General features: G+C 49.1%; 1 protein-coding gene across 1 annotated transcript in view; it reads left to right on the forward strand.

Annotated features, from left to right (window-relative positions):
- Positions 1-15,747, forward strand: part of DAPK2 (death associated protein kinase 2) — a 119,251-nt gene extending 103,504 nt beyond the window's left edge. Inside the window, exons 8-12 of the mRNA XM_057542677.1 lie at positions 5,940-5,988; positions 6,718-6,744; positions 9,561-9,713; positions 10,747-10,792; positions 12,166-15,747. Coding sequence (XP_057398660.1) covers positions 5,940-5,988; positions 6,718-6,744; positions 9,561-9,713; positions 10,747-10,792; positions 12,166-12,756 — 866 coding nt within the window. The 3' untranslated portion in view covers positions 12,757-15,747. The remainder of the gene's footprint in view (positions 1-5,939; positions 5,989-6,717; positions 6,745-9,560; positions 9,714-10,746; positions 10,793-12,165) is intronic.
- The last annotated feature ends 2,446 nt before the right edge of the window (positions 15,748-18,193 follow it).

The raw sequence follows: 18,193 nt of genomic DNA on the forward strand, positions 1-18,193 counted from the left end.
GAGGTAGAGAAATCCCAGTAGCAAACCCTGCGTCTGGGGCTGTGGCCTGTGGGCTGAGAGATGATGCCTTGGAGACCCCCTAGAAATCTAATGGGTGGGGAAGGAAATGTCTCACTGGCCTCTGGATGAGGGTCTAGGTGCTGGCTTTGAGTGCCCAGTGGGGCAGTGAGAGGCCAGGTGGGGCTAGAGGCCTTTGCAGAGTTAAATCCTCCCAGAGCTGGCTCTACTGCCTGCTCTTAGAAGAGATTATGAACATTTAAAATTACCTCGCCCTCTTGCATTCCCACAAACTCAACCTTTTCTGGAGTAGCTTTTGATTTCCTGAAAAACAGAAGGGAAATCATCTGCCAGATGCCAGATTCACCTGCTTGCCTCTCCTGTGTGCCTGGCCTTCATTCACGCACAGGAGGCCCAGCTCCAGCAGAGCCCTGGCGGCTCTGTCTTCCCTCTGTGGCTCTCAGCCTTGGCCCAGGCCTGGTGGGACTTGTACCACAGGTTGGGGGGAGGGGCAATGGTCATAAAGAAACAGCTTTGCAGAGGGGAAAGGAATGAGAGTTCAGAACCAACACCTCTCTGCTTTGGGAGTTGGAGTGGTCTTAGAGATGGAGGGAGGGAATGGTCTCCTCAAAGCCTGGGAGCTCAAACTTCTGACCACAGTCTAATCAAAAAGGAAGACGGGATGCGTCAGAACATCCACCCTGATAGATTTTCAGGCCACACATACCAGCTCTGCAGCCACTGTGGAATGAAACTGCAGAGGCCCCACAGACCCCCTGGCAGGGAAACCTTGCTGTGTGCCAGGCACTATGCCTGGTGCTCTACAGACATTGTCTAAATTAATCCTTATAGGATCTAATGAAGCAGACTTAAAATGTATTGTCCATCAAGTGCCTTGTTTAAGGCAAAGCAACCGGTAGGTGGTAGAGCAGAGATTCAAAAACAGATACATCCAACATCAAAGCCTGTGCTCTTTCCATTAGACCACGTTGTCTCTATAAGAAGACCTTGCCCTCAAGGAGCGTACAATTTAGTTTTGGGAACAAGACATCAAACCATCAAATAAGAGTGCTGAAAGGATGTTTTCAGATCACCTGATCTAGTTTAAATGTGGACTTGGAGAGCTAGGGGATTTTACTTAAGGTCAACCAATGGTTATTCTCCACTTACTATATGACAGATATTAGGTACTGGGGACACAGTGACGGAAAGAAGCCACACTCAGACTGGCACACCCAGGGTCACACAGTGAGTTGGTGGCAGGGCCAACTTGAACCTGGGGTGCAGGTGTCTAGTCTCAAACTTCGTCCAAGATAGCAGTTGCTGCCCGCCATTCACATATGTGGTAAAAATGCATGTTTATTTAAGTTCATAGCAAGTGTTGAATGATAGTAAATGGTTCAACTAGAAATTCAGGGCAGTCCTGGAAAAGGTGACACGAGACAGGATGTGGTTAAGTGTAAAGGGAGTGATATAGACAGCTCTGAAAGACTGTTCGGACAAGATATCCACTCTCACAAGGTCAGTGGGATCAGTCCTGGCCTTGAGGCAGTGAGGGACAAAGTGCTGGCGCTGTGGGTGTGGGAGGATCTAAGGGGGGTCGGGAAGGAGCCAGGGTAGAGGAGGTGCACGTCCTGGGTTCAGAGGTACCGCAGCAGGGGTGAAGGGCCAGAATGAGTGCATTTATCAGCGACCATTCACTGCCCACTCTAGATGGATCAGAGGGTTTACACGGGCTGGCAGTGTCAGTGGGATATTGATGGGCGGAGCCAGACTGTGGAGGGTTTTTCCCAGTGGTATACTGGTAAATGTCTAACAACCAGGTCTCAACACAAAACAGAATACAACTCTAATTAGGTTGAATAGCATCTGCCAATTTCAACCTACCAACATGTTGTCACTGAATTCAGAGTTGGGCAAAGATGCACACAGTTGACTCTTGTGAGCCAGTGTGACACAGCTCCAGCCCAGAACTGGTCTTATTTGCACCTTACAGCTATACAGGGTGGTTTCTCTAAGCCCCTGACCAAATTATGACTTCCTTTTCCCAAGATCTCTGAACACAGGTTATAACCACTCTTCCCTATTCCCACCATTCTTTGAAATTTTAACCTGAGACCAGGGTTAAGAAGTGTCAGCTTCTGGGAGTGTGGTGGACCAGGTCTTCCAAAAGGTCCTCTCACTACAAAACTGGATGCTTGAGAAAAAATATTATTTTTCATGCAATTCTGGACTCATAGGAAGTAAGATAAATCTTTAAATGTAGTAAGTCCTTCAGCATCACTTGTCCTACCTTGAAAATCGAGTGAAATGAACGTAGAACTGGAGCTGTGAGCAACAAGAATATTCAATAGGAGGACCTCTCCTAAAGGCAAGTATACATATCAGCATTTATCAGAGACTAGCAAGATTTAGATGTTCAAGGATGTAGGATATTAAAATTATCAGATGTTGACTATAAAATAAATGGAATGTATATAGAAATAACAGGTAGACTCATAAGCATGAGCAGGCAACAAGAGACTCAAAAATGACCAGGCAAATTTTTAAAAGAACCAGATAGAACTTTAAGAAATTCAGTATATACTCATTGAAATTTAAAACTCAGTGGATGGGGCAAACAGCAGATTATACACAGCTGAGGAGAGAATTAAAGAATTGGAAGACTGAGCTGGAAAAAATCAGCTAGAATACCACAGAGTGACAAAGATATAGAAATATTAAAGAGAGGATAAGTGAAATAAGTTTAAAATAAGAAGCCTAACATAGGTCTATTTGGATTCCTGGGTGAGGGAATAAAGACAATACAGGAGCAATATCTGAATAGAACGGCTGAGAATTTTCAGAACTAATGTAAAAACATGCATCCCCAGATACAGAAAGGACAATGTATATCAATCAGAAAAAAACTCTATACCTAGACACATTATAGTTAAAGTACAGGGCACCAGATACAAAGAGACGATCTTAAAAATCAGCCAGAGAGAAAAGACAGGTTACCTACAAAAAACAAAAATAAACAAACAAAAACCAATAACTGGACTGACAGCATACTTCTCAAAACAACAATGGAAACCAATGTCCAATAGAATATAATCTCCAAAGAGCTGAGGAAAAATAAAAACCCCATAACTGTGGAGAAACTATATTTCAAGAATGAAGGTAAGAGATTCAGAAAAAAAGCAAAAACAAAAAAGAACAACAACAAAAAAGACAAAACAATAAAAACAGTTAACCTCCAGTAGACCTTCATTAGTGGAACTGCTAAAAGATGTATTTCTGAATTAAGGAAAATGACTCTGAAGGGAGTTCTCAATGCAAGCAGTAATAGGAGCAAAGAAATCAGTAAAACATTAGGCAAATATAATTATTTTCTTTCCTAAATAATGATAACGATGATGGTGATGATGAAGCTTTAATTGTAGGATTGAAAAAAAGAACTAGAAACTGAAGAAAATAATGTTAGCTAGGACAGAGTACTTGAAATTAGTGTTCTAAGTTTCTTGTATTGTTAGAGGAGGGTCAAAATATTGATTTATGTTAGAACTTATTTGATATTCATAGTAAAGTCTCAGGGGTAGCCATTACAAAAATAGAAGTTGGGGAAAAAAACAATAAGAAAACTAACAAAAAGCGATTTAAAAAAAAAAGACAAGAAAAGATGAAAAACACAGATGAAAATGGACAAACAAAAGCACCTGAAGGACAGAAATGAGTGTGTATGTATATCGAGCAGATGAGCACTAGAAAGTGAGTTGTGGGCTTCCCTGGTGGCGCAGTGGTTGAAAGTCTGCCTGCCAATGCAGGGGACACGGGTTTGAGCCCTGGTCTGGGAAGATCCCACATGCCGCGGAGCAACTGGGCCCGTGAGCCACAATTACTGAGCCTGCGCGTCTGGAGCCTGTGCTCCGCAACAAGAGAGGCTGCGATGGTGAGAGGCCCGCGCACCGCGATGAGGAGTGGCCCCCGCTTGCCGCAACTGGGGAAAGCCCTCGCACAGAAACGAAGACCCAACACAGCCATAAATAAATAAATAAATAAATAAATAAAATTTAAAAAAAAAAGAAAGAAATCTCCAGCACAAAACTTCACAAACCATTTAAAAAAAAAAAAAAAGAAAAGAAAGTGAGTTGTGCTCCTCAAACTCTCTATGGTGAACCACTTGAAAAAAAAAGTCTATCCTGGACTGCTTGTTCAGTAAGATACAATAAAAATAAATTCCTAGAAAAGTGATCACAGTTTGAGTGTCCCAGCAATGTCAAATTGCTATGCAAGTCTCTAAATGCTTACTGTCAATTTCTGTACATATCTTGTCAGGACCAGTGACAGTCTGCAGACTGTTTGCCTGCAGACTGCACTTTGAATATCACTGTCCTAGAGAAAGTCCTTCATGTGGGTCTCAGGAGACAGGTACAAAAAATTTCATAGCAATGTTTTTCCAATAAAAGATAATAATATAATAAAAGAATAAAAGAAGTGGAAACCATCCAAATGATCACCAAGAGAATGACTAGAAGATGATCTATAGTCACACAATGGACTATTATATAGCAGTGAAGGTGAAAAACCATGGATGAACATTCAGTGAATGCTAGAAGCATCATGTTGAGTGGGGAAAAAAAGTCAAGTGACAGTAGATCACATGCAGTATGGCATCATTTTTAGGAAGCTGAAAAGTAAGCCAGGAGAGTGGTTCCCTGCATCTGGGAGGGTGGGATGGGGGCACATCCTATAGATGCAGAGGTTTTGATATTATTCTAGATGAACAAACTTAGCCTTTCCCACTCCCCACTTTTTTCTTTTTTTTTTTTTTTAATTATTATTTATTCATTTTTGGCTGTGTTGGTTCTTCGTTTCTGTGCAAGGGCTTTCTCCAGTTGTGGCAAGCGGGGGCCACTCTTCATCGCGGTGCGCGGGCCTCTCACTATCACGGCCTCTCCCGTTGTGGAGCACAGGCTCCAGACGCGCAGGCTCAGTAGTTGTGGCTCACGGGCCTAGCTGCTCCGCGGCATGTGGGATCTTCCCAGACCAGGGCTCGAACCCGTGTCCCCCGCATTAGCGGGCAGACTCTCAACCACTGCGTCACCAGGGAAGCCCCTCCCCACCTTTTTCCATTCGTGGTTAAAAAGTCTCAATCCCTCTCCCTTCTCTAGTTATCATCCTCTCTTTCTTCTCTATTTCATCACCAAGCTTTTTTAAAGAGTCGTCTGCACCCTTATCTCCATTGCCCACACTCAGCACTCTCTGGGCACTGCAGTGAGTGTGAAATTCAACACTTGCTTTCCGGGGCTTATGGGCTTGATCACCAGGCACCATTTGGTCCTCTTCTGTCCCGGGTAGAGTCTTCTTTCCTAGACTCTGCACCTTCTCCTGGTCATGGCAGCATTCGCACGGCTCCTGTTTCCGCCTGTGTGACGGCTCTGGTCCACCTCATCCCCACCTGCAATTCCCAGCCTGTTCCTGGACATCTTCCTCTGGATGCCCCTCGGGCACCTCAGGCTCCTCACCTCAGTGGCCACCAGAATGTCCTCCTGCTCCTCAGGTGGGAGTTGCCCTCTTTCAGACAGACTCAGAGGAGTGTGGATTCCCTCTCTGCCTCCTTTTCTCCTCCATCACCTTCCAGCGCTGACCTGACTGGTTTCCAGCAGAGAGTTCTAAAGCAGGCTTTGTTCTAGGCCCCGTTGTCCCCTCCTGCGTCTTCCTCTCCCCACCCTCCTCTTCCTTTTCCAGGAGTCCCTTTGTCCTGTCTTTCTCACTATCAGGATAAAAGGCAACTCCCTTCCTCAAAATCCTTAGACCCAGATTAACCCCGTCTGCCTCTCTGATTTTCCTTAGTGAGGATTCAGGATGGAAACATTTGGCACCCAATTCCCTAAAATTCCTTACGATCATCTCTTCTCATTTTCATACCCCTGCTGACTCTTCAACATGGCTTCTTTCAGCTCCAGAAATTGTGAACTATGAGCCCCTGGGCCTGGAGGCTGACATGTGGTAAGTTGTACAGGCCGCCCAGGTGGCCCAGACCCCGGCTCTGGCTGACATCCCCCTTGACCGTGAAAACCTCTTCCTTCACACCGACCTTTCAGAGCCTCTGGCTGCTCTGGGTGTGCTGGACCTGCGGCCAGTTAGCACACGGCCGAGGCAGAGAACAAGGGGAGAGGTGAGGCTGGAGGTGCAGGCTCACCCGAGGCCTGCTGCAGCCATGATAAAGATGGTAGTGACAGTAGCTCATTCCGTCAGTCAAGCAAGTGATCACCGGGAGCCTCTTATGTTCTAGGTGCTGTGCTGGGCCGGGGGGATAACTGCAGTGATGGATTCTCTGCACAGATGGGGCTCATTTCATGTGAACCATGCTTTACAGTTGGCTAAGCAGCTTGATCACGTGGTTTTCTAAAATCCTCCCAGTGGTCCTGTGAGGTAGTTATCATTATCCTCATTTTAAGAGGAGAAAGAGGCTCAGAGGTGATCATCGCAGCCTGCATGTGCAGGGGTCTGATCTTGAACCTGGGTCCTTGGACTCAACGTCCAGAGCTTGATGACTCCAAACAAGTCCCAGGCTGCTGCTGAAGAGCGGAGTGGGGGGGCGGGGGGGGGGGGCGTGGGACTTGAGATGGCATCCAGGGGCTGCCGTGCAAGGGCCCTCAGAACCGTGTGGGGAGTCCCTCTGTGGTCTGGGCTGACAGCCACGCAGCCCTGACCTGACTGTTCTTTGTTTTACAGGAGCATCGGCGTCATCACCTACATCCTGTGAGTATTACTGATCCCGGGGCTCTGACCCTGCTCAGATCCAGGGGGAGCGGGAGGGATGAGAGGGGGCAGGCAGACAGACAGACTGACATTTCCTGAGTGCCCACCATGACCAGATGTGTTAGAGCCACACAGCAAACCTGAGGCTAAGTGCTCTCAGCTCCATTTCATACATTTGACCCTGGGCTTGGGGTTGGGCAGGAACCCAGGAGAGCAGCCTGCAGCCCTCCATCCTGTGTCTGCATCCCTCCTGTGGTCGGGGATCCACCGCTCAGCCTCACCCAGACCCAGGTTTCCTGTGAAAATGTCAGTTTTCACTCCGAAGCCTTGGGACAGCCCTCAAGCTGCCATGCCCTTCCTGACCCTGCCTCTTCTTTCTCTGCCTTTTCCCCTGCCTCTCTCGAGATCCCTTTTGCTCTCACATTCTCTCTCTTCCCTTTTCCCCAGAGTCTCTCTTTTCTGTCTCTGAAGTATTAAGTGCTTCAGCAGAGATTTCCTGCATCCGGTAGTGGACCTGTCACTTTCCATCTCTGTGGCCTGGGGCAGAGACTTAATCTCTGGGCCTGTTTTTCTCATCAGAAAAGTAGGAATCACAAACTTCCTGCCACGGGTGTGTTGTGAGGGTTAAATAAGCCGACGTGCAAACTTCCCGGCACTGCTCAGACACAGACACGGCTGATTAGTTGGTGTTCATTTCATCCGTACTTCCCAACTGTTTCCTCTCACAGCACTCCTGGAAAATGGTATTTTTATGTCACTCTGGGTAAGAGGCAGCCCACAGCCAGACGGGATGAAGGATGGGGCACCAGCCCTCAACTCTCTCAACATCCCTGTAAAGCATCCCTCTGACTCCCCTTGGACTGGGAGCTCTGTGCGATGTGGTAGACAACCCCCCCCGCCCCGCCCATCCTGTCCCCCGAGCTACAGCAGAGGGTCTCAACCCTGGCTGCACATCAGACCTTTCAATATCTACTGTGGCCCAGGCCCCCCTCCAGATCTATGAAATCAGAATCGCTAGGAGTCGGGTCTGGGCATCAGTATTTTTTAAAAGCCCTGGAGGAATCTGAAGGAGGAACTTGCAGAGAGAGAGAATTTGCTGCATTGCTGTATAGTTCCAGCTTAGAGCCAGAATATTCAGATGTTGACTCTTGACACCTTGATATCTTCAGAACTCTGGTTTCCATATTAAAAGAGTATGGAATTCCAGTGTCTCCAGGGCACACAATCTTCTTGTAGCTCATTGAATTCCGTACAGGTTATTGACTGGCTGCTCCATGGCGGGCACTGTGCCAGGCACTCAGGATACTACGTGAAGGAGAATCTGTCCCGCTTGCCTGGAGCTCCCTGTGTGTGTGGGAGACACCAGACGGCGAACTCTTACCCAGTGGGACCAAGGTTATCCTTTAGGTATGAACATGGCTTTGTGAGACACAGATGGGAGAGCCACTGGTTTGCTGGGACTGCAGAAGGTTTAATGGGAGAGGGGGAGGGGGAGACAGAGAAATGAGAGAGATTGATTTGAACTGGGCTAGAAGGAATGAGATGAATTCTCCTGGTGGAAAGGGAAGGAAGGGCTGTCCCAGCCGAGGAAGGGAGCAGTGAGCTTGGTAAGTGTGGTGAAATATATGGAATGTGTGGACCAACTTCTGAAGCCTTGCTCAGCAGTTTAGATGTGATTCTATAGAAAACAGGGAGTCATAGAGGGTTCTTTGTGTGCTAACAATGACGATAATAATGGCCATCAATTCCAGAGTTCTTAGTATGGGCCAGGATTGCACGGAACAGTCTATATATATTTATTCTTCAACATTTTATATATATTTATTCACGACAGTCATGTGAGGTGGAGACTTTTATTTTCTTCAGTTTACAGATGAGGAAACTGCAGCTCAGAGGTTGAGTAACTCTCCTAGGTTCATACATGAGTGACAGAGCTGGGATTCAAATCCAGGATTGAAATATCAGATTTTTTTCCAAGGTACCTTGCTTTCACTATCCCAAGGAAGTGTCAGTGGAGGTAGGGATGACCTTTAAGAGGTATTTAGGAAATGGCACCAATAGAAACGGTGAGGGAACGGGAGGAAGAGTCAAAGATGACTGCTGTGTTTCTAGCTTGGGTACGTTCACGAAGTGACATCATTAATCAAGGCAGGGAGCGCGTGGAGGGTTGGCGTAGGGCACAGGGGCCTCTGGGACAATGGCACACCTGGAATATGCGTCAGGAGACAGTAGATTCAGGAGTCGCTATTTGAACAACACATTCCCCACAAACCCTGCAGGGGAACATCACTCACCCTTCCGGTCCCTAACGGCCCAGCTATTGCCCCACCTCTCAGGCTTTGCTCAAGCTGCTCCCTTAGCCTAGAAGACCCTCCAACTCCTTCTGTGACTGCTGACAACCTCTTCATTCTTCAGGACACAACTGATGCAAATGTCAGCTCTCCCGTGAAGCCTGCTCTGGACCTCCCCTCTGTCCTGTGCTCCCCCAGCCCTTTGTCTGGCCTTCTATTTTATTCTGTGCTCTGCTGGGGATTATGAAGAGCCAGGGCTCTCTGTTTGTCTCCCCTCCTCTTTCGAGTCCCTTGAAGACACGGTTTCTCTGTCTCACAGGTACTTCCCTCTGTCACAGGGGCTCCATAAAGTGTATTGAATTGGACTCATTTGAAAAGTTGCTGACTGGCCCCCCCAGAGGGGGCAGCAGGGTTGCGGGGAGCCTCCCATGCCCACGCAGCAGTACGAGTCAGGGTTCCCTGAGTCCGTCACCCCCGCTTTCATCTACTTTCCCACACTCACGTGTTTCCTCTCTGTGTGCCCAGCCTCAGTGGAGCATCCCCTTTTCTGGGAGACACGAAGCAGGACACACTGGCAAATATCACAGCAGTGAGTTACAACTTTGATGAGGAGTTCTTCAGCCAGACCAGCGAGCTGGCCAAGGACTTCATTCGGAAGCTTCTGGTTAAAGAGACCCGGTAAGAGGACAGAGAAGGGCACTTCTCAGGTACTGACCCTCTCCTGCCACCTCTCCCAAAGACGTGTCCGTCTGTCCCTGCTTTGCCATGGGCTATCATCGACCATTGTGGTCTAATCTGGGCAGGTGCTGAGGAGTGTGGACTGGTCAAGACTTGGCATTCATCTTGTTTCCTCAAGTCGTTCTGGTTTCTTCTCCTGCTGAATGCAAATAACTCTGTGTGTGTGTGTGTGTGTGTGTGTGTGTGTGTGTGTGTGTGTGTGTATAAGTCAGCCTGGGTTTCTCTAGGGCTCATTATCTTTTGCAGTCTGTCCCAAAGGCACCTGGAACTAGGATTCAAAAAGGAAAGTGGCAGGGTTTTCAAGTCAGTTCAGGATGGGAGTGGGCGGAAGTGGGCCCAGAGGGGTCAGAACAGTGGGAAAATAGGAGACCTGCTAATGCCACACCTTCTGCAGGGCCCAGGGTGAGCCCCGTGGCTGTGCGATCAAAGAAGGAGATGGGCAAGGACTTGTAGGGTGCTGGGTGCCCAGAGCATGGCCTAGATGAGGCAGGGGTAAGGTCCACAGACTTTAGAAGACCATGTCCTCTTGGTCCCACAGATTTTAGAGAGAGGCAGAGCAGGGTCCTCTAAAGTGCAGGGGCCCGATTTCCCTATTGAAGATCAGTGTTAGGTGGGATCACCCTATGTGGGTACAGAGCAGGGAAGGGCAGAGAGTGGATCTGGGAGGCAAACAGAAAAACAGAGACCAAAGGTTTTGCAGTGGAGAGCATTTATGACTCTTCCATAGTGTGGTGTTGGCCCCTTCAACTCTGGGACCAAAGATGAGGGTTTATGTGATGTCATTTTATTGAGGTGTCTTCCTGGACCACTTTCTCTGGAATGCAGAGAATGCAGCCACCTCTGCATCCCTTATTATTCTAGTTTGATGGCAGTGGTTGAAGAATGCCAAAAAGGAGGTCTAGGAAGAGTGAAAATGGAGACTGTTGCTCTCAGCTTCTCATGGATCATCACTGTTTTCTGATCCTCGTTGCAGGAAACGGCTCACGATCCAAGAGGCTCTCAGACACCCCTGGATCACGGTAAGGGCACAGTGATGAGTTCCAGTGAGCAGGTCCCTGCTCTGTCGCCAGGGCTGCCTGGGGCGGCCGGATGCAGGGGACCTATGGAAAGGCCTTTGCTTGAAACACTGACCCTCAAGCACAGACGAAAGCTAGTTGGGGGCTTCCAAGGGTCTGGGCTTGTTCAAATAGGTCTACAAGTTTAAGTTTCTATTTCACGTGTTCAGGTGACTTATGAAATGAAACCTTCACAAATGTCAGTTGAACTCCTTTTTCTTTGGACCCATCTTACAAAGGGTTCTTTGTCAGAGGACATGTCACTGTCATTCTCAAGGCAGAAATCAGGACTCCTCAGTTGTAGAGAGAGATCAATGACAGTTAAAAAACCTCAACTTTGTAACCAGGGGTCCTTGTTTCTGACTTTTGAAGTTCTGAGTAAAGGGTGACACTCAAACAGGTCACTGGCTTCCTCAGGCCCCTGGAGACTTCAGGGAGTGGGGCTCTGAGGGGGAGGCCTGCTGGGAGAGAGAGGTAGCCACTCCTTAGGGTGGGGAGGGTGGGGACACAAAGGTGACTCCCTGCCTAACTCGCCTTGTAACTGGGCTTCCAGCTGCTGGGTTTTCAGAGGGCCTTGCAGTCTAGGCACAGTAAAGTGCCAATGAAAAGCACTTTGGCAGGATAGGAATCAGGAGAGTGGGATTCTGGCCCTAGTTCTGCTGACTGATGAGATGTGTGCTCCCAGGGATGTCACCAGACTTCCCATTCCCTGAAATTGTTAAATGGGAGAGCTGGCGAGGATGATCTGAGGGTACAGATGAGAAGGGGCAGAGGCCCACGGGAGATGGAGGGCAGGGAGGACTGGAGTGCTCTGGAGAAGGCCAGGTTCATCTGCTTGTTGAAGGATGGGGAAGGCCAGGGGCCCTCCAGGTTTGGGCCCAGACCACAGAGCTAGGGAGTCTGGTGGGCTGCCTCCTAGCTCAGCTTGCCGAGTGTTGCCAAGGCCCAGGGAGCCCACTGGCCATGAGGGAGAGAAGCCCTCAGCTTCCCCGCATCAGCCATGGCCTCGTATGCTTCTGCCCTTGAGTGGATGCCTGCAGAATCCTGGCTCTAGCCTGCTTGTCTGTGCGAGCACCCTTAAATGCTATGCGTGTGGAGACCCTCTCTAATGGCTGTGGACCACCCTGCCCTGAAATGAGTGTGCAGGCAGCACCCGTCCTCCTCGATCTGACCTTTCTTACGGTCTGTGTGGGTGATCATTCCGCCCTGGTCCGCCCGTAGCCTGGCGCATGCAGTGAATGCAAAGAGGCTGCTCGTGTGCCGTCTGCCTGCACCTTGGACTGCCCTTGGAGCAGACGTCCAAGTAACTCTGGCCCTTCTGTCTAAACACCCCCTAGTCCAAAGGAGTGATCAGAACCCCTGAACAGCGCAAGGCAGAGCCCGCCCAGCTGAAGACTGAGCGCCTGAGAGAGTACACCCTCAAATGCCACTCAAGCATGCCCCCCGACAACACCTATGTCAACTTCGAGCGTTTTGCCTGTGTGGTTGAGGACGTGGCTCGGATGGACCAGGGATGCCGGGCCCTGGCGGGGGCCCGTGACACCATCCAGGACGATGTGGAGACCTTGGTCTCCATCTACAATGAGAAGGAGGCTTGGTACCAGGAGGAGAGTGAGAGAGCCCAGCATGACCTGTCCCAGCTCAGGTACGAGTTCCGCAAAGTACAGTCCTCGAAGAAGCTCCTGCGAGAGGACATCCGGGCCACGGGGTCCCGCCTCAGGAGCACAGCCAGGAAACTGGACCATCTGCAGGCGCAGTTTGAAGCCCTGGGGCAGGAGCTCTTGGCAGACTTACAGTGGCTGCAGGAACTGGTGGGCGGCTTCCAGCTGGAGAGTGGGAGCGTGGACAGCCCCAGCTCCGTGTGTTGCCAGGACTCCAGTGAGTGCCTAGGGGAGCTGCTCAACAGATCATGCAGTGAGGAAGTCTAGGCCAGCTTGAAGCTCTGAGCACCAGAATCGAGTCAGTAATGCATCCTGGATGGTTTGCTGAAGCCTGTTCCCAACTGCCCTGCCGGGGCATCGACTAGAATTCTCCTGCAGGGGTGTGTGTCTGTAGCATAGCCTTCCACCCCCTTCCCACAATCCAGAATCGTGGAGGGGCTAGCTAGTTATCCGTTCTGTACCTCCTCTCACCAGGCTGGTTTTCTGGGAGGGTGGCTGGCAAGGCAGCTAAGCTGTTAAAACGATTGAGGATGAACACCCCTCAGTGTACCCTCCTACAGAGGGAGGATGGCTGGCCCTGGAGAGATACTTGATAACTGATTTGTGATAATGGATTTGTTCACATCTCACTTCCCGCCTTATAGATTGCAGGTCTTGGGTAACATTCTAGTTAACTAGGGATAATAGTCAGTTGGCTTGGTGCTTTCCTGCTGCTGAAGGAGGGATTCTGAATGCACAGAGAAAAGATTACTTTTCATTTATATTGACTTTTCACCTACCAAGCATTTATGGCTTTGATCCTTAAAGGAACCTGTGAGACAGGAAGATAGGTGGTATTATCATTGTTGTTACTGTCATTTCCATGTAACTGAAGAGGAAATTGACCTCGAGAGGGAAAATGACTTAGGTTCATTCATAGCTAGTTGATACAGATGAAACAGAAACCCAGGATGCCCGACTCTAAGATGAAGTATATGGGAAGAAATAGGCTTTACTGTAAAAATCCACGTTAATATTAAAGTTCAGATCCCAGAGGTAAAGTAAGCACTTTCATGTATTTTGCCAAGTCAGGTGGAAGTCTTATACCTTCAGGCAATTGTCCTAAGAAGTGTGTCCTAGAAGGCGCGCAGTTTATCGTTCCCATCCAGCTGTGTCCCTGTCTGAAGATCACCTGCAGAATAGGAGGGAAGGGGCAGCATCTCGCCCTTCTCCACTTCCCGCCTCTGGCTAAGGGCTCCAATCTCGTGTTGGGAATGAAGGCCAGAAAGGACTCAACAAGCAGGTTCCTTTTCTCATGTCCCTAAGGTCTGAAGAGGGTGGACATTAAGATTGGGGAGCCCAAGGCTCAGTGCTCCCTTCCTGACCTCAAGCCATGCGCACCCCTCCCTGAGGACTGGATCATCTTGTCTCCCTTTTCCCGGAGGAGGGGCCAGCCAACTAGCTCACAGAGAAAGAGTGTGGAGTGTGGGCCCAGTGCTGTGCTAGAAGCTTGGGGGTGAGGGAACAGATCGTATCATTTCAAAGTGCCTTCACAGACTCACAAAACCCCCCTGTCAGATAGGTGGGGTAGGTGTTATTCCCAATTTGGAGCTGAGGAAACAGAGAGGATGGGATTTGCCCAAGGTCACAATAGTGGCAAAAGTGGAGACCTTCTGATGATGTCTGTTGCTTCTTCTGCTTCCCCTAACTGCCCTAGTCTCCAAGAGTTTACTCTCTGCTGTGGGGCAGGTCACACCTAGACACATCCATCTATGCACTCACAAAGAATTTTTAAGCACCTATCTACTGCCAGGCATTCAGCCTGGCCCCAGGGATACAATGTTGAGTGAAAACAGGCATGTTTCCTGCCTTCACGAAATTTGCAGTCCAGTAACGATTCCAACATTCATCAAGAACATTCTACAAAGGTAGAACTGCAGCTGGGACCTATGCAATGAAAGAGAAGGATGCAGCACTGCAGGAGCCTGCAGTGGGGGATGATCTAGGCAGGGAAGGCATCCCTGAGGTGGTGATGCTGGAGCTGAGATCAGCTAAGCAAACCAGGGAGAAGGTAGTGCTCCCACAGAGCTGTCATGCCAGGGCTCTGTGCTGGGAGGGGGCCTGGGAGCTGAAATTGCTCAGACAGAAAGAAAGCTGGAGGGGAGAGAATAGAGTATGGTGTGGATGTGGCTGGAGAGAAGACAGGACCAGCAGGGCTTTGCCGTATTAAAGAGCTCTGCCTTCATCCCAAGAGTCATGGGGAGCCGTGATGGGTGCCAGGCAATCAACGGCCTGACGTGCTGGCGGGGGCAGGGATGCCCAGTGAGCAGCACAGATGGGGAGTGGTTTAGGATGAGGCATGAGGTTGTGATCCCATGAAACCATTTCTTTAAAATCCTACCTCTAATTCTATTTGCATGCTGGATCACTTCAAATATCATATATAATATTTGTAACAAAAACTTTTTTCATCAACTGTAAGAAAGCATATTTTCATCAAATGTAAATGCATCATTATTTTATGACCCCAAAATAAAGAAAAAAAAAGCCCAAGACGGGAAGTTCAATAGGAGACTCCACATACAAAGCTGGGACACCCTCACGGAAAGGGTAGATGGGAAATAAAGCCACCAGGCAGGAAGGGGAGGCAAGGGAACGTGTGTCTCTCAACCTTGACACTGGGTAGAGGGATGGAAAAATCCTCCACTGAGAATAGGAGTCCCAGGTCCGTGGTACTCGTGCAGGTTTGCTTTCTGCATTTGCACAATCAGTGGGATCCAAAAGAACCTCAAAACAAGTGAATAAACAAAACAACAACAACAACAACAAAACAAAAACAAAAGAACCTCGAGCAGAGAATCTAACGTCAAACGGTTTGAGGCTGGGTGGCCCCGATGGCTGGCAGAATCAGTGTGGTCATCTTCCGGAACACCTGCCTTCACTTCAGACCGACAGTAAGGATATGATGCCATTGTTTGGGAGTTAAGTCCTGATTTCAGAGATCCAAAAATGTGCATCTTGGAATCAATGGAAGATGGCAAAGCCCTGTTCCCTAAACCCTGTCTGGAAGAACTGATACAAAAGACCCATCTACGAGCTCTCCAAGAACTTTCCTGCCCTGTTACAGGACATGATGTACCCATTTGGCATAAGGCACTGCAAAGATTAAAGGTCCCTTTGGCCAAGTCAACAGGTTTCCTAAGGAAATGAAGCCCCTGATTGAGCAACTCAGGGCAAACTTTCTTGTGAAGGTCGAAATAAAATTCAATGAAGTAGAAAGATGTGGATGATGATTTGAATTAGGGAGACTGGGAAAAGGGAGAGAGAAGTGGTTATTTTAGAATCCTGGCATCAGCTTCACACTGTCCATACTGGGGGGTCCTCAGACGTGAGCCACCCGACACCCTCTTTTTACAGGATTTTACAGGACAGGATTTGTCTAGAGTCCCCCAGCCAGTCAGCCCCAGAGCTGGGGTCAGAACCCTAAGTGGTTTTCCTCACAGTAGTGGAATCGTCTTCTCTGTGTTCATGTCCAGTCGTGGGTAACAACTTGTCATTTAGATGTTTTATGAACAGACTCTTTTATGTACTAAGAGTTTCCAAAGACAAAGTGAAGTGAAGTGAAAAATGCCCCCCAAGTCTTTCAGGGAAATCAGAGGAGATTGTGACCTTCCTCTGTCACCTGGCTGGTCCAACTCCCATCACCCTTTGGCAGCAGAACCTGATGCCAAGGGGAGCCCAAGGAAGCCTGTGGAATGCCCAGCCAGAGGACCTGCTGGATTCCTCCCCACACGCCCACAGCTGGCATTTTAACAGAGACATCAAGGACAGGGCAGGGCAGGGCTGATGGTGACGGGATGGGGTGTTTCGTTGGTACCTAGACGGACAAAGACCTGGGGGGCGCCGCTCTGTGGGTGGGCCCATCTACCGTCACAGAGGATCCTTTCATTCACCAGGCTGTGAATGAAAGGTCAGCCTCTGTGCTCTGGGCAAATCCTGGGGAGGGCAGGGTGAGCGTGTGACATCTTCCTGAATAGCGATTCCCAAGGAGGCTGGAGAGTCGGCGCCTGGAGAAGGCAGCAGTCTGTCCCTGCTCTGAGGCAGAGGCATGCTGCACACGATTACCCTTTTGCGTGGGGAAGGGTGGAGATGGCGTGATAACGTGGTAACCAGTGATTCTGCAGATGCAGGATGCTGGCAGTGAAGGGATGGAGCAGAGTAATAATGGTAGCAGAAGCCAGAGTCTCCTCTGTGAACCCCTTCCCCGTACCACCCACCCACCTCTCCAGGTGATCTTGAAGGTGGCGACTTCTCACCTCACTCCATCAGGCGGTGCTGTGGGCCCTGGTGGGAGGGGGCTGGGTGCTCAGCTCCCACCCCCACTGGCAGCCTCTGTACATGTCTGTGGAACTGAATGGCCTTTTCTGCTTTGTCTGTGAAACTCTTGGCCGGTGGAGAAGATTCTTTGCCCTGGAGAGGAGACCCAGCAGTGGGCATATTTGAGGAGCAGAAGAGGCCAGTTCATTGAACAAACACTGACTGTGCTCTGGCTCTGGAGGGAGGTGACAGATAAGGACAAGACAACCCCTGAATAAAAGACTCAGTGTCTGGGACAGATGGGGCCCCAACCAACTGGGAGGTGAGGAAGGCCATGGTGAGTGAGAAAACAGGGGTACCTAATATTCCAGAAAACAGGAGGGAGACGAACACTGACTGAGGAAGGGTAAGAGGGGTGGCAGAGGGCAGAAACATTCTCGGGGGGGAGGTCTTGCCCCCAACACTCCCCTCCAAGCTGTAGCCTTGTGGGGAAGGTACTAGGCAGAATTTGGAGGGCTGGGGATGAGCCCAGCTTGGTGTCAGGAACCTGGAGCTGTCAAATGGAGATTAAAGGGAAGGAGATTACAGAGATTTAAAAGAGGGAGACTTTCTGTTTTTAACTTTTTGTTATGGGGGATTTTCAAAACTTGCACAAAAGTATTGAGAATGGTAGAGTGAATTCCACGTACCTGTTACCCAGCTTTGAAGTAATTTAAAGCAAACTTCAGACTGACTTACCTCATAAATTCTTCAGCAGGAATCTCTGATAGGGAGTTTCTTTTTACTATGACCACTGTGCCATTATCACACCTGACAAAATCAAGAATAATTACTTATTATCATCTGGATACACATTCTGGAGTCACATGCCCCTGCTTTTCTTAAGGGTGTCCTGTTATACTCGGTTTGTTCAAATCAGGATCCAAACGCAGACCACGCATGGCAGTTGGATGTTATGTCTCTCAAGTCTCTTCAGTACAGGAGGGAGAGCTTTTGAAGCTTTTCCTGGGGATGAAAACTTGCTCAGAAAACTGAAGGTCCCGGAGAGAAGATTAAAAGTGAAGAGTGTATCCATGCTGAGACCTAACTCAGAAAAGTAAGGCCGGGTCAGGCAAGGAAAGGGACATTCTTACCTCTTTGCATTGGCTTGTTCAATGTAGGGACAACCTGCAGGAACACAGCCTCTCTGCAGCTCTCCCCACCCATGCATAAGGAGGTGGAGACTCAGGCCCCTATAAGCCTCACGTGCTCCTTTCCTGGTTAAACAGGGAGGTAAGGCCAGTAGGGCCCAGGCTCCAGCCAGCAAAACAGCCAGCAAAAGGAAGAGGTGGAGATGCCACCTACAGAGAGATACCACTAAGGGAGATGAAGGAGCGAGGCTCAGAGAGACACTCCTGGGCAGGAGAGG

This window comes from Balaenoptera acutorostrata, chromosome 3 (assembly GCF_949987535.1).
Source record: "Balaenoptera acutorostrata chromosome 3, mBalAcu1.1, whole genome shotgun sequence".
NCBI classification, from domain to species: domain Eukaryota; kingdom Metazoa; phylum Chordata; class Mammalia; order Artiodactyla; family Balaenopteridae; genus Balaenoptera; species Balaenoptera acutorostrata.